We start from the raw sequence: 16,025 nt of genomic DNA, 5'->3' as shown, positions 1-16,025 counted from the left end.
GGGTGGGCGCCTCCTGGCAGCCGAGGCTGCCGTTGACACCCTGCCATGCCCCCTGCACCTCCATGGCTACAGACGTCCCTCTGAAGTCAGGGGCAGCTGGGCTATCTGAACTTCCCCCCCCCCCAGAAGTGAGGCAATTCCCCCCCCCCGCTCCCAATCCGGGCTAGCGAACCCTCTGTGGGCTCACCAGCGGAGGCAACCCCCCACCCAGTATTAATACTGTCTTTGTGTATTTTTGTGTATTTTGCATTTCATGTTCTTCAAAAGTACCCGGAGGTTGGAAACCCTAAGAATAAACCATACTTGAAAATATGAAACAGATTTCAAGATCACTAAAGCCTAGTACATGAAGGCTTCTTTGCCCTTTTAAAAATTTCGTAGCTTTGGGGGATATACTGCTGTCTCACTTTTTCAAAAGAAAAGAAGGCTAGAAAAGTGCTTTTAAAAATGAAGGGGGGGAAAGGGTCTCTGTATTCTAGCGGCAGCCCTTCGACATCATAACCCCCCACCCACCCACCCCTGCTCCATACTACTCGGTACGCTTCATTTATTGGCAGCCCATTCCACAACTACTCTTGAAGGCATAATTTTACAAGACACTGGCCTATGCTTTAACTGAACTGATTATTACTATTATTTCGCTCATGAGAAATTGAGTACTTTCAGCTTGGCACGTGATATCAATGGGCAAAAACGCACGGTCGCTTTATCCTCCTTTAATCCCTGTTTTAGCCAGGATCGAACGCACATTAGGCGAAACGCATGCATTCGATCCAGGCTGAATCCTGGCTGAAACAGGGATTAAAGGAGGATAAAGCGACCATGCGTTTTTGCCCAATGACTCGTTCTGCTTCTCTTTGTGGCCTTCCATGACCAAAAAAGTTTCATCTAAAATCAGAGCTGCTGCCACGTTTCGCATAAAACAAAATTTCCGGGAGACCCTGGACATCCCCGCACGGGCAAAACATTTGAAGAATTTCAAAGGAAGCAGAAAGGAATTTTAGGAAAGCTACTCAAACAACCCACGGCAAACATATAAAACTGCCTTATTCTGAATCAGTCCATTATTTCACCGAGCTGAGTACTGTATACTCTGGCTGGTAGTGGCTTCCCTAGGCTTGATGTACAGCAAGGTCTCCAGAGAGCCAGTGTGGTGTAGTGGTTACGAGCGAAAGACTCTAATCCGGTGAACCGGGTTGGTTTCCCTATTCCTACGCATGAAGCCAGCTGGGTGACCCTGGGCTAGTCACAATTCTCTTAGAGCTCTCTCAGCCTCACCTACCTGACAAGTTGTCTGTTGTGGGGAGAGGAAGGGAAGGCGATTGTAAGCTAGTTTGAATCTCCTTAAAAGGTAGAGAAAGTCGGCATATAAAAACCAACCCTTCCTCTTCTTCTTCCCAATACCTACCAGCCAAGATCTTTTAACCGAAGATGCCAAGAATTGAATGTGACCCTCTGTACACAAAGAAAGTACTCTTAGTGGAAAGTGCCGTCAAGTCACCACCAACTTCTGGTGACCCAGCTGGGTTTTCAAGGCAAGAGACGTTCGGAGATGGTTTGCCGTTGCCTGTCTGTGTAGAAATCCTGGACTTCCTTGGTGGTCTCTCATCCAAGAACTAACCAGGGCCGGCCCTGCTTAGCTTCAGAGATCTGACGACATCAGGCTAGTCTGGGCCATCTAGGTCAGCGAGAAGTACTCTTAACCCTGAGCTATAGCTTCTGTCCTCGTACATCTCTATTTGAAATCACTGACCACACACTGTAGCTTTAGGAATGACGAGCTACAACCCACTGCATGGAATCACTCACTGCCAGCAGTTTTAACTAAGGTTGTTCATGCATGAGTACTTTCACTCACGTTCACCACCCATCTGTCTCGGTTGTTCCTTGGAGTTATGCATGAGTTTCCCGTCCATTAGAGATGACCTCACTGCCAGCCCTCACAAATCCCGGCACTTCCCGTCCCTCTATTAACCCAATTCTTCGCTCTCCCTTGAGCTCAGCCCGCTTGAAATCCCCATGCATAAGGCAAAGCGCGGGACACAGAAGCTTGGTTTCTCTCTCGGCAAGCAGACAGCCAATTACAAAGCAGCATGTCAAGGGGCGGGGATTCAAATGCTTCCTGCTTCCTCTGAGTTCTTTCTGAGCAGAAGAAAGGCTTTTAAAACGAGGTTTGGGTTTCTCCCCCCTTTCAAATGGCTCCGTTTTTTATTTTTGTTCTTAAAATGCTTTGTTATGCGGCAATTGGATTTCAGGGGGGGGGAGAGAAGTTTTCTCTCACTATAGCCAATTACAAAGCAGTGTTTCAAGGGGCGGGGAGTCAAATACTTCTTGATTTGAGCTTGGAGACTGCTGTTGCATAGACTCCCAACAGGAAAGTGCGGGTCCAGCGAGCAACGAACCTCAGGTAAAACTCCCACGCATAAATAGGGTTGCCAGGTCCTTCTTCGCCATCGGCAGGAGGTTTTGGGGGCAGAGCCTGAGGAGGGCGGGGTTTGGGAAGGAGAGGGACTTCAATGCCATAGAGTCCAATTTCCAAAGTGGCCATTTTCTCCAGGTGATCCGATCTCTATCGGCTGGAGATCAGTTGTCATAGCAGGAAATCTCCTGCTATTACCAGGAGATTGGCAACCCTACGCATAAACAACCTAAGTTTCCTTTCCATTCCTACAAGATGCTTCATTGCACCTTTTCAGTTGATACTCTGGTGGATGCCCTTTTGATTTCATTAATTTGATCTTTGAGAATAGAAACGGTTTTCACTTTCACTGAACAAAGCAGAAAAATACCATTAAAGCTAATAAGACATTGCGGGAACTGCTAAAAAAAAGTTTACTTCTCTGTGACACCTAAGGCATAAACCGACAAACTGCTTCTGGTAGCAGAAAGCATCTCTCCCACCCAGGTAATAGATGATAGCAATGTTTCTGAAACTTTGGCTAACTGGGGAACGGTATGAAAAAGTTTCACAATATATTTCACTATTAAAATTGGAGGAATACTTTATTCTTACTCTCAAAAGGATTCTGCCGCCGAGCCACAACCCTTCCCCTGCTCGAAACGGAGGCAATATTTACATTACACCTGCCATTCATTCAGACAATACTGACTGAAGTACTCTGTTCAACTCCTCTGTTGAAACTGCAATTATAAGGGTATTTATTTGACGGCAGGTTTCACTGAAAAGAATGGGGTTTGGCAATTAGGGGGGGGATATAGGATCCCCGCCCGCGAGTCTCCCAGCCCCCTCAATGAACAGTAAGGAGGGAATTGGGCATGGGAAATCAGAAGATCCCTCCCCCCCCGAGTATCGCGGGTCCCCACTTGTGCAATATAATAGCAAATAGTATATTTGCCGGGATGGTGTAGTGGTTAAGAGTGGTGGTTTGGAGCAGAGGACTCTAACCTGGAGAACCGGGTTTGATTCCCCACTCCTCCACATGAGCGGCAGACAGTAATCTGGTGAACTGGATTGGTTTCCCCACTCCTACACACATGAAGCCAGCTGGGTGACCTTGGGCTAGTCATAGCTCTCTCAGCCCCACCTACCTCACAGGGTGTCTGTTGTGGGCAAGAGAAGGTGATCGTAAGCCGGTTTGATTCTTCCTTAAGTGGTAGAGAAAGTCGGCATATGAAAACCAACTCTTCTTCAAACATATTCCCTTTGACAGGCCCGGACTTCTCTCTACAGGTGAATTCTACCATGCCACTGTTCCTGCTGTCTAGATTTAAGGCAGAATTGGCAGGAATTTATTCTTACATTCCTTTCTTCCTTTTTTCCCCCTAGCCAAGAGAGGATTATGTGAGGCTCCCAGGCAGGTCTCCCAGCCACACAATCACCGGGCTGAGACTTGCTTAGTTAAAACAGAACCGTGTGCCCTCGGACAAAATGCATGCCCCGGCATCGCTTTAACTTTAAAACTTGGCTTCAAATGGGGATCTCTCACAAGAAGAAGACGACAAAGAAGAGGAAGAAGAGGAAGAGGAAGAGGAAGAAGAGGAGGAGGAAGAAGAGGAAGATGACAAAGAAGAAGAGTTGGTTTTTATATGCCAACTTTCTCTACCACTTAAGGGAAAATCAGACCGGCTTACAATCACCTTCCCTTCCCCTCCCCACAACAGGTACCCTGTGAGGTAGGTGGGGCTGAGAGAGCTCTAAGAGAGTTGTGACTAGCCCAAGGTCCCCCAGCTGGCTTCGTGTGTAGGAGTGGGGAAACAAACCCAGTTCACCAGATTAGCGTCAGCTGCTCATAGGGAGGAGCAGGGAATCAAACCCGGTTCTCCAGATCAGAGTCCACCGCTCCAAACCACGGCTCTGAACCACTACACCACACTGGCTCCACCACGTTTCCAGCCTATTGAAGGACTGCCCCCCCCACATCCTTCTTGTGTGTGTGTGTATGTATATACCCCCACACACACAGGGAGAGAGAAATCATGCAGATAAGGGTAAATTCACTTGCTGAATTTCTGTGTGTATTGAAGGAGAGAGTACCAGAGAATCATAGAGTTGGAAGGGACCACCAGGATCATCTAGTCCAACCCCCTGCACAATGCAGGTAATTCACAACTACCTCCCCACACCCCCAGTGACCCCTACTCCATGCCCAGAAGATGGCCAAGATGCCCTCCTTCTCATGAACACATGAAGCTGCCTTATACTGAATCAGACCCTTGGTCCATCGAGGTCAGTATTGTCTGCTCCGACCGGCAGCAGCTCTCCAGGGTCTCGCATCACCTACTGCCTGGTCCTTTTGACTGGAGACGCCGGGGATTGAACCTGGGACCTTCTGCATGCCAAACAGAGGCTCTTCCACTGAGCCACAGCCTCTCCTACCCTGTCCCCAAAAGAGGATGCTGCTTTATTCACACTCTGAAGGCATCCAGTGACACCTCCATAAAATCCTAAATGAGATCCATGGTCCTTGCCCTGACATTTTATATGAGGTTTGCATGAATCACCTAACATATCACAGGCATTTTATGGACAGATTGGTACTTGGTTAAATACACCGCTCACCGTGATGAAATCTACGACCGAAGGAGTAAACAACGGATGAAGTGACACATTAATAACAGTCTCTATACATAACTGGCATTTCCATTAGAACTGAAAAATATAAGATAATCAGCGAAATCGTTAACTCAGTGACTAATCTGGCATAATCTTTTACACAAATATGTACTTTAACATTATTGCAAAACCTCCCGATGTAAAAAGAACGGGCAGAAATCTCAAGTTACCCGGCATAAGCGTCCCTTTTGGTCTTCAGAAGGAGATCACAAATATTTGTCCAGTCTCTTGGAAGAAGAGGGGAAATGAAATAATTCAGACCCTCTTGCTCAATTATTCGTAGCAGGCCTTTTTTAATGGGTTTCTAAATACAGTCAAAATTGTTCACAGCTTGTCTTAGGAAAACAGCCTTATGGAAATTTGAGCTACCACCAACACTTCTTTTTCTATTGCTGACTCTTCCTTCCTACTGAAGTATTAGCTCAGTTTTTAATCTGACCCCTTATTTAATCTTGAATTATTATTTAATCTTTATTATTTAATCTGACCACTTTATTTTTAATCGGACCACTTTTTGCTAGTTTCTTACACATTCGCTGGCATTGCATTAAAAACCTAATTTACTAGAGAAATACAGTATTAAGATACTGCTGATAAAGGCTTCCTTTGTTACCAGAAACATTTAATACATTTTTATCCCGTCCTCCCTCCAAGGAGCTCAGGGAAGCAAACATTGGTCTCTACTCTTCCCAAGGTCACCTAGCAAGTTTATTGGGGGGGTGGGCGGGGAGGCTTGCCAGAAGAGATGTACAATGAGAAAGATCCCATTAAACGTGACTGGGAAACACCAGTTATTAGCAAATACTATCATGCATCTCAGCTGTTCGCTCTACTTTATAGGTTTATTCTTGAAAGGCCTCTTGCTTAGCATAACACTGACCTAGACGAGCCAAGCATGCTATTGTGTGCTTTGTGCTGGTGAGAAGTAAGATATAAAGGCTTGGATCCTGCGGAAAATCTCCAGTGACAGAAGGGAATTCTGTCAGTGGAACAGGACCTCCGTGCCTCTCCCTCCTGCTGCAGCCCAAAATGTTTCTCCTGGGGGACAGAGAAACCCCCCGCACACACACACACACAGACACACAGTCACACAGTAAATGTCTTTGTGCTGTGCCAGCAGTTGCTACCAAAGCAACATTTGAAAATATCTGCACAGCCAATCAAACCTCCAATGGCCATTCAGAGGCCTTGCAGGGCAAAAGCCCCACCGGGCCCGGCTCACTTTCTAAAAACACTTGGCAGGCACCAGGAAAGGTGTCAGTGGGCGCCACGGCGTCTGCAGGCACCACACTGGGGGTTTCTTGGGCTGGAATGTCACACACATGAAGCTGCCTTCTACTGAATCAGGCCCTTGGTCCATCAAAGTCAGTACTGACTACTCAGACCGGCAGCAGCTCTCACATGAACACATGAAGCTGCCTTCTACTGAATCAGACCCTCGGTCCATCAAAGTCAGTATTGTCTACTCAAACTGGCAGCGGCTCCCCAGGGTCTCCGGCAGAGAGGTCTTTCACATCACCTACCTGCCTAGTCCCTTTAACTGGAGATGCCAGGGATTGAACCTGGGACCTTCTGCATGCCAAGCAGATGCTCTACCACTGAGCCACAGCCCCTCTTCAAGGCGCTCCAGGGTCTCAGGCAGAGGTCTTTCCCATCACCTGCTTGCCTAGTCCCTTTAACTGGAGAGGTTGGATTGAACCTGGGACTTTCTGCATGCCAAGCAGATGCTCTACCACCAAGCCACAGTCCCCCCTAGAGTAGAATCTCAGACAACCAGGTTGTAATCCACACTAGGCCGTGAAGCTCTCTGGGTGACCTTGGACAAGACAATCCCTCTCCTCCTAATCTTCTTCTCTGGGTTATTGTGAGGGTAAGATGGGGACAAGAGAGCCAGGTATGCCCCCTCTGAGCTCCCTGGGAGAAGGATGGGATCGAAGCTTCCTTGAGTCAGCAGCAGTGGGAGCATCGGTGGTTCCTCTGGCCTCAAAAGGAAAAGCAGCGTTCACGGCTTTCCAGTTTCTCCCGAAACCGACAGGGCCTTGCCCACGTCTTGAAACCATGCAACTGTTTCCTGTTTCCAACAAGCAGGACAATGCTCGGCCGGCGAGGGCAGAACCTCCCTTTGCTTGTTTGCAAAGGTAACGGCAGGCTCACATTTACAAGGAGTCGTGCCCCAGCAAACACCCGGGATTCCTTCGAGGCAAATGCAAATGTTACAACGGAAGCAATCCCGTAAAAATGCACCACACCTCTCATTAATCATTACCTGCGGGATATCTGCACTCGGGTTCCCATCCGACCACGCCTCAGAAATATCCGAGTTTATCATCGTCGGCTTCACAGCAATTGTCGGCTTCGAATATTGCAAGGGAGTCACGCCGTCATCTTCCAGAGGCTCGGCTTTGGCTCGGATCCCACGCTTATCCTGCGCGAGCCCGCCGCTGTTTCCCAGGTCGAGGGGCGGCGTCTGCAGCTGGTGGAAGTGTCTGGGGCAGAAGCAGTTTTGGCAGGATCCGGGCTTCCAGATGTGTTCCACAAAGTCGCTGCACGCAGACATTTTCGAGCCCTCTCGCTTCACTTCGGCAGCCCTCTGGATCCTGCGTACGAGGCGACACTATGCATTTTGCGCCTCTTCCTCTTTGCGACTGGTCTCAACTTTTTCGGCTTGTCCTATCACCAAGCTATCTGCAGAGACAGAAAGAAGCGTGCCCTATTAAACACAGAATAAAAAATGGGATATTCTTTATGTTATTGTCTTTTTATCTCTCTGAACTGCCTCGCCTCTAACATGATCTTCTGGAACCCCTCCCCAACGAGGGTTGTCAAGCTCCAGGTGGTGGGTGGAGATCTCCTACTATTACAACTGATCTCCAGGCGACAGAGATTTGTTCCCCTGGAGACAATGGCCCCTTTGGCAATTGGACTCTATGGCATTGAGCGCATGAAGCTGCCTTATATTGAATCAGACCCTTGATCCATCAAAGTCAGTATTGTCTACTCAGACCGGCAGCGGCTCTCCAGGGTCTCAGGCAGGGGTCTTTCACATCACCTACTTGTCTAGTCCCTTTAACTGGAGATGCCGGGGATTAAACCTGGGACCTTCTGCATGCCAAGCACATGCTCTACCACTGAGCCACAGCCTCTCCCCTATGAGTTAGGTCCAAACCAAATGCTTTTCAATTTCCTGGCCCCTACAAAGGGAGGAGGGATGAATGAATGGCATGCAAGCCCGAGGAGAAAGTATATACATGAAAGCTGGTTACCCAAGGTTGGGTGAAGAAAGGTAAAATGATGTTGTAGAGAAATATATTTATTTTAAGGTGCTTATATCAAGGTTAAAAACATTAAAAATGATAAAACAAAGCACAATTGCAACTGGAAGGTTGATAAACATAAACCACACGCCATATGCATTTTGGCCTACATACCTTCATCAGTGGTCAGATAAAAACCTATATAATGCACACACAATGTATCACAATATATAAACACAATTATAAACGCCCAGGTATGTATGTAGGGTGTAGGTAGGTAAAGCCACAATCCAGCATACAAGTGGATTAACCCAACCTCCAATAGATAGCTGCCTGGCACTGTTTTACCAGGTTGATATTAGTATGCACACTCTGTATAGGAGACTAATATAGCCCAGAGTTGAACAACTTGCAGGTATTTCATCTAAAGGGCTTTGAAATCAGTGCGTATCATTCACTCCTACATTTAAAGCATGCACTGAATGTAGAAATAGTGTTACTGAGGGGGCAAAACGTGCCCTCTGCCCCGACACTGGGTGACCCCATTCTGCCTGAAAGACCCCACAGAGGCCTTGAACCATGCTGATTCCCCCTTCATATATACCCAGCCCACCATAATGATGGATATTTCACTAGACACCCTCCTAAACAGCCTTTTCCCCTCTAGGGGTGCATTGCTGCTTCTAATGAGCAATGGCAAAGCTCCCACTGCATGCAGGCAGGGGTGCGGGACATACAGTTTTGTCTGGAGCGGTGATGGAAATGGCCTTGCCCAGAGCAAATCAAGATTCTTTCCAAGCTGATATGCTTACGAGCCTCGCTGCTGAAGCCACGCAGGCAAGCCACCAAAAAATGTTTTCTGGGTTTCTTTCCTCCCGGGCTCTCTATAAGGCTCACGCCGAACGCATCAAGCAAGGAGATCATTTGCTGCTCAGTAACAATGCGGAACCGAACAGGGCCTCCTTAAAGAAAGAAATGGACAAGTAGATAACCCATTCAATATGGAAAAGGGGGAACAAAAGGCTTGCTATGCCGACAAATGAAACGTCTTTTCACACAATACTATTTGCACAAACTGTTTACAGAAAATCCCAGCAACAGTACCTAACAATTCTGCAAGCTCGACAGACTTCTGGGAAGCCTTTTATGCGTGGCTGTTTCCCCCTCCAACGACTTCGGGTCTTTGTTTCGATTATGCATGCCGCCTCCGGCCGTCAGAGCTCGCCTCACTCTCCTCCCTGCGTTTCTCCGCATTTTCCCCGCGTTTTCAGAGACCTGTTTTGTCTCGAATTTGAAAACACGGGCAATACGCCGGGAAACGCAGGGGGAGAGCAAGGCGGCCTCTGACGGTCGGAAACGGCATGATGAGACGTCACTGTGACTTTAAAGCCCGCCCTCCTCAGGCTCCGCTCCAAAAAACCCCGCCAGTGGCAAAGAGGGACCTGGCAACCCTACATTTGGCCCAAAGGACCACAACTACACCAGGCCTCCCGGTTGCCAGATCAGAGCACAGCCTTGCCAAATCAGGATACTTTGCTGCCTGGAGCAGAAAATCCCAAATGTCTCTTCAGGCAAAAACGCATGGTCGCTTTATCCTCCTTTAATCCCTGTTTTTGCCAGGATCGAACACACATTAGGCGAAATGCATGCGCTCGATCCAGGCTGAAACAGGGATTAAAGGAGGATAAAGCGACCATGCGTTTTCGCCCTTCCTCTTTGCCTCATCATCAGTTTGCCTCCAGGCCAGAAGACGGTTCTGGTCTAGGAAGCGATAGCCATGATTGTGAGACCGGACAGTCTATTCAGGGAGTGGATCCAAGCCGGCCATCAACCGTAGGATTGCCAAGTCCCTCTTCACCACTGGCAGGAGGTTTTGGGGGCAGAGCCTGAGTAGGGCGGGGTTTGGGGAGGGACTCCAATGCCACAGAGTCCAATTGCCAAAGTGGCCATTTTCTCCAGGGGAACTGACCTCTATCAGCTGGAGATCAGTTGTAACAGCAGGAGATCTCCAGCTACTACCTGGAGGTTGGCAACCCTAGTAATATGGAGATAAACTGTAATTCTGAAAGATATCCAGGACCCATCTGTCTTAGGGTGCGGGGTCACGAAGCAGAAGAGAGGACCTATCAATTTGGCCACTTTTTTTTTTTACCGCTGCTGTACACTGGTTTACTTTTACCCCAGGGCCAAAGATGCCATCAGTTCCGGAAGACACCACCAAGGACCTCAGAGAATCCAGCTGGCACAACTTTCTCACCATTTCTGGGGCTACTTAAAGGTCTGTATGCCTTGAGGAGAAGGCTGACCCGGGCACAGGGATGCCAGCCTCCAGGTGGCACCTGGGCATCCACTGGAATTACAGCTCATCTCCAGACTACAGACATCAGTTCCCCTGGAGAAAATGGACACTTTGGAAGGTTGACTCTATGGCATTGAAGCCCACGGAGCTCCCTGTCCTCCCCAGGCTCCTTCCCCAAATCTCCAGGAGTTTCCCAGCCTAGATCTAGCAATCCTACCCCACTCATTCCCCACCAGCGGCCAGGGGGGACCTGGCAATCCTACCCAGGTAGCTCATGTCCTCTGTGCCTACAGAGATGCTGTATTTCCAAGTTGCAAGCCACCCTGACAGAAAAGCGGCATACAAGTGCAGCAAATAAATAGAAAGGTGCGCAGAGCTGGAAAGCTTTATTATCTGTCCAAGAAAAAAACCTGGGGGGAGGCATCTGACTTTTCAGGTGAAGCATTATGTTATTATATTTAAGAATCACTTCTCTTTCTGAAGACACCTGGCAATAAGGTGTCCACAACAATAAGATAATTGTCTATCAATCTTATCGGTCGCATTTTAATCCTCTTCTTTTTCCGAAGTGCAGCATACATGTTTTCTCTTCTCTCATTTTATCCTCACAACAACCCTGTGAAGTAGAATCGATGGAGAGAGAATGACTGGCTCAAGGTAGAGATGCAAAATTCCGGATCCAGGGGGGTGGAGGAGAGACAGATTTTTGTCAAGAACATTTTTTCAATTTTTCTTTGAGGAATGCTGAGGGAAACATCTTCTCTTGGAGAATGAAGCGAAATGCTTTTTAAAACAAGGTCTTACTCACTCAAAATGCTTTCGAAGAAGGGTGTGATATGAAGATTTTTATGTAAGACGATCTACAGCATTAGATGATACTTCCTGTGTGCGCTGAGGACGTATTTAACATATTTTCAAAGCTCCCAGTTGCCTTGAAGAAAGACAGGCTTATAAATATTTTAGATAAATTAAACTACTGAGATACGTTTATTGTTCAAATAAGAATAATTTTACCCATATTAAATGACACGCTGTGAGTATGGTAATATGCTATTGAAGAGATTTGTGTTTTCAGTGCTGTTTAGCTCAGTCCTCAATACGCCGGCTGTACGAAGCCTGTTTCTAAATCCAAATAATAAACCTTACTTGTGTTTACTATAAAATGTGTGGTTTCTATTTCGACCGTGCTCTCTCTGTACTTCTCAGATAGCAAAAAAATTTTCTAACAGAGTTGCCAACCTCCAGGTGTTGAAAAAACAGAGCAAGCACTGATGACGTTCAAAAGAGTTGTTCATTAAACATACAATATAAGTAGTACATAGGAAAAGGGCTTACAAAATCAATAGAACCACACAAGCGTCCTTGTATATTACAAGAGACGCAAGCCGAGAAAAACAGTCGTCCTGGCGGGATTCCCCGCTCCTGATGTTAGCGCAAAGCGGTTGTTGCAAAGTCCCAGAAAAGACGTTCCAGCGGACTGGAACCGTGTGAGCGGCCGGGAAAGGATGAAGCTGGTATAAGCTGTGGTTCCCAAGATACACAAAAAAGTTGTGAGTCTGCTTATCCCGAATGGGAATCCGGTACAGTCCTATTTCGCATCAGCTTCATTAAGCACGAGGTATTGTTGTGAATGGTTAACCTCCAGGTGTTGGCAACTCCTTGGGATAAGGAAAAAGAACCCACTGAGGTCTACGTGTTCTGAACGTTGTGAAGGGCTTCTCACCCTTTGAGGTTTGTTGAGCATTGGCAATTTGCCATAAGAACCGTAACGGAGACCAGCTAACTGATGAAGCAGTCTCTTTGGCGAAACGCACACGAATCTAGAGGTGGCGTCTGGACGTTGGACTCCGCCGGCTTCCTTCCGAATTACTTCTTCTCTTCAAGATACTATCTAGGCGGGGCACGGGGCTCCGTGCTCCTCTACAAGCCATATTGGAATCATTCCTGCATTGAATCATTTTTACAGCTCTTCATAGTGGTTCCTGTTGGAGAGACTTTTGTTACGCGTGTGCTGAACTTTGGTTGTATGTAATTCTCACTTGTATATAATTTCACCTAGGTACATAGGTCTTGTAATGAATTAATTACATGCAATAGTGGTGTTAGACTTAAGAGTAAAATTGACATTGATATTAAATTCGAGCCTCGTGCCGTTGTTTGTTATTGACAACCTCCAGGTTTGGTGGAGCAACCTTTGTTATATATTTGTGCTCCCATTGAGTATTTTGATTATTATGGTATAAGCGTGCACTATATTGTGTTTACTATTGTTTCAGTAAATGAAATTGTCATTGTATTGAGCCTGTGCTGATGTTACACTAACCTCCAGGTGTTGGCAGGATATCTCCTGGTATTACAACTGATCTTCAGCCGGTAGAGATCAGTTCCCCTGGAGCAAATGGGCGCTTTGGCAACTGGACTCTATGGCATTGAAGTCCCTCCCCTCCCCAAACCCCGCCCTCCTCAGGCCCCTCCCCAAAACCTCCCGCCCATGGCGAAGAGGGAGCTGGCAAACCCTATTTACTGAGATAGCATAAGATACAGCAGCCGGCTCCCTCTGGTTAGTTCTGCTCAAACAAACAATGCAATGATCCTGCGCAGAGAAAATCTTAGGATTCAGTGGGCTTAGACTGGAGTAATTCTACCCAGAATTGATTTTCAGCGCAGTCAAATTTTTAAATGTCTTAAATGTGCCAAACAGCACAGTTTTATACACTAACAAGTTGTAGATCGGGGGTCCCACCGACACCTTTCCTGGTGGCCGCCAAGTGTTTTTAGGAAGTGGGTGGGGCTTTTGCCCAGCAAGGCTTCTGATTGGCTGTGCAGGTTTTCGTTGCTGCCACCACCACCACCACCACCACGCCGTGTCAGAATTCCAAATGTGCCCGCAGTCTCAAAAAGGTTGGGGACCTCTGTTGCAGAAGTTGTCTTTTGTATAGGCCATTAACGCATGGCCGTTTAATCCGGAAATCTCCCCGGCATGGAGCGATTTAACTCTGTAAACACGCATGGCCTGCGTGTTCGGCCCTGCCCATCCCAGAGCTTCCCCGAGTTGGCAAGTTCCTCTGTTACTGCAACTTTTAAGCAAGCCCTGCTACAAATGCGAGAGCTTGCCGGAGCGCAAGCTTACGAATCGACTCCCCCTCTCCAACCGGCGCTGACCTCTCCCAGGTAGGAGGCGCCCCTCTAGGTGGGGGAAAGTGCCAAAGCGGGACTACAGCGGAACATCAAGAAGACAAAAATAATGACTACAGAAGACTTACACAACTTTAAGGTTGACAATGAGGAAATTGAAATTGTTCAAGGTTTTCTATTCCTTGGCTCCATCATCAACCCAAAGGGAGACGGCAGCCAAGAAATCAGAAGGGGATTGAGACTGGGAAGGGCAGCCATGAAGGAGCTAAAAAAGATTCTGAAGTGTAAGGATGTGTCACTGGCCACCAAGATCAAGTTAATTCATGCCATCGTATTCCCTATTACTATGTATGGGTGTGAAAGCTGGACATTGAAGAAAGCTGATAGGAAGAAAGTAGATCCCTTTGAAATGTGGTGTTGGAGGAGAGTGTTACGGATACCGTGGACTGTCAAAAAACCAAATCAGTGGGTTCTAGATCACATCAAGCCTGAACTGACCCTAGAAGCTAAAATGACTAAACTGAGGCTATCGTTTTTTGGTCGCATTATGAGAAGACAAGAGTCACTGGAAAAGACAATCATGCTAGGAAAAGTTGAGGGCGGCAAGAGGAAGACCCAACAAGAGATGGTTTGATTCAATAAAGGAAGCCACAGCCCTCAACTTGCAAGATCTGAGCAAGGCTTTTAATGATAGGACATTTTGGAGGACACGGATTCATAGGGTCGCCATGAGTCGGAAGCAACTTGACGGCACTTAACATACACACAGGTGGGGCCTGGGGATCTCCTAGAATTCAAGCTCATCTCCAGACTAGAGTTCAGTTCCCGTGGAGAAAATGGATGCTTTGAAGAATTGACTCTATGGCACTGTACCCCACACTGAGGTCCCTGTCCTCCCCAGGCCCCATCCCAAAATCTCCAGGAGTTTCCCAACCCTACCCCTATCCCACCCCCGCCGGCAGCCAGGATGGACTTGGCAACCCTTTATATGCCTCTATAAAACGTGCACGTTGAGACTCCATGTTTCATTCAGCGCTCGGACCAAAAGAAGATGGCGTGGCTTGTCTCTATTTAGTTGCAACCTTACATATTTTAACCATTAACACATCCAATTGCTATGCACGCTCCAGAAATTACAAAACAAGAAAGGTGATTTACACCTGCTGGGAGCCTCCCAGAGTAGGATATAAATTGTATAAATAGGAAATACATTAGATGCAGTGTTTGAAGCTTAAAAACAAATTAACAGATCACACAATTATACAAATCCTGCAGCAAGGCAAGAGTTAGAGCAGTCCCTTCAATTTTTTATTTCTCCTTACTTTTTCGTCACATTATGTTGGTGTGGCAATTTCTCCCTTTTTCTTGAGTGGATTTTTCCAATTTAACATACTCTGGGCACATCCCAAACACTGCAAAATATCAGAATAAGCTACCCTTTAATTAAAGAAATGGGTATTACATTGCCACAGTTAACTCAATTATGATGGTTTACAAAGATCTTGGCAAACGCTGTTCGCTCACGCCCACTTCACATTTATTCCCCCCCCCCAATTAAACTGTTGATTTACGGTCCAGCAGTTAATTGGTTTAGATCTGCCTCCAACGGGGTCAAAATTCTCCTTTCATACTGATAATTGGATCAAAACGAAGAAGACAAAGGGATTATAATGGGAAAATGTTAATTGCCCTCATTTTAAAAACTAGCCATACAGCTAATCATGAAAATCATATGAAGATTACCTGGGGGGGGGGGATATATTGTGCTGCTATTGGTACTTACAAAGAACGAGAAAAGGAGGCAGAAAAAATGTAATTAACAACCGACCAGAGACAAAAGCCACTGAACGAACTATAAGGCAGAGAGATCCAGATAGATAATTTCATATTTTGAATTACTCCCAATTGCTAGCAGCTCAAAAGCTTGAGGCCTGGGATTTATCTTTGTAAACAGCTTTAAGGATAATGAGCGACCGGCTACAGACTCGCAGATTTCCCCAGGACTCTGCTTCTGGAATTTACATTATTCCATGTTTTTGAGGGCTGCATAGTGCTCTGCTAAATGTAAAGCCTTCCTTCTGAGGAACAGCTTCTTCCTCCGCAGGAAGCCTCCATGCTTAGCTAAGCAGAGCAGCAGGATATAACCACTACAGATTTAAACACAGAGTTTTCTCAGGGGAATCCAACTCTGTGTTTGTAGCAGAAGCTGCTTCTGCACAGCACTGATTGGCTAGTGCCTGTGCTGTGACAAAGGCATTTCTCT

General features: G+C 46.8%; 1 protein-coding gene across 1 annotated transcript in view; it reads right to left on the bottom strand.

The window, feature by feature from the left end:
- Positions 1–7,664, bottom strand: part of PRAG1 (PEAK1 related, kinase-activating pseudokinase 1) — a 46,215-nt gene extending 38,551 nt beyond the window's left edge. Inside the window, exon 1 of the mRNA XM_056848436.1 lies at positions 7,341–7,664. Within this exon, the coding sequence (XP_056704414.1) occupies positions 7,341–7,631 (291 nt within the window). The 5' untranslated portion in view covers positions 7,632–7,664. The remainder of the gene's footprint in view (positions 1–7,340) is intronic.
- Between the last annotated feature and the right edge of the window lie 8,361 nt (positions 7,665–16,025).

Source organism: Euleptes europaea, chromosome 4 (assembly GCF_029931775.1).
Source record: "Euleptes europaea isolate rEulEur1 chromosome 4, rEulEur1.hap1, whole genome shotgun sequence".
NCBI classification, from domain to species: domain Eukaryota; kingdom Metazoa; phylum Chordata; class Lepidosauria; order Squamata; family Sphaerodactylidae; genus Euleptes; species Euleptes europaea.
The sequence above is the reverse complement of the archived record's forward strand: the minus strand, read 5'-3'. Positions and strand labels throughout refer to the sequence as shown.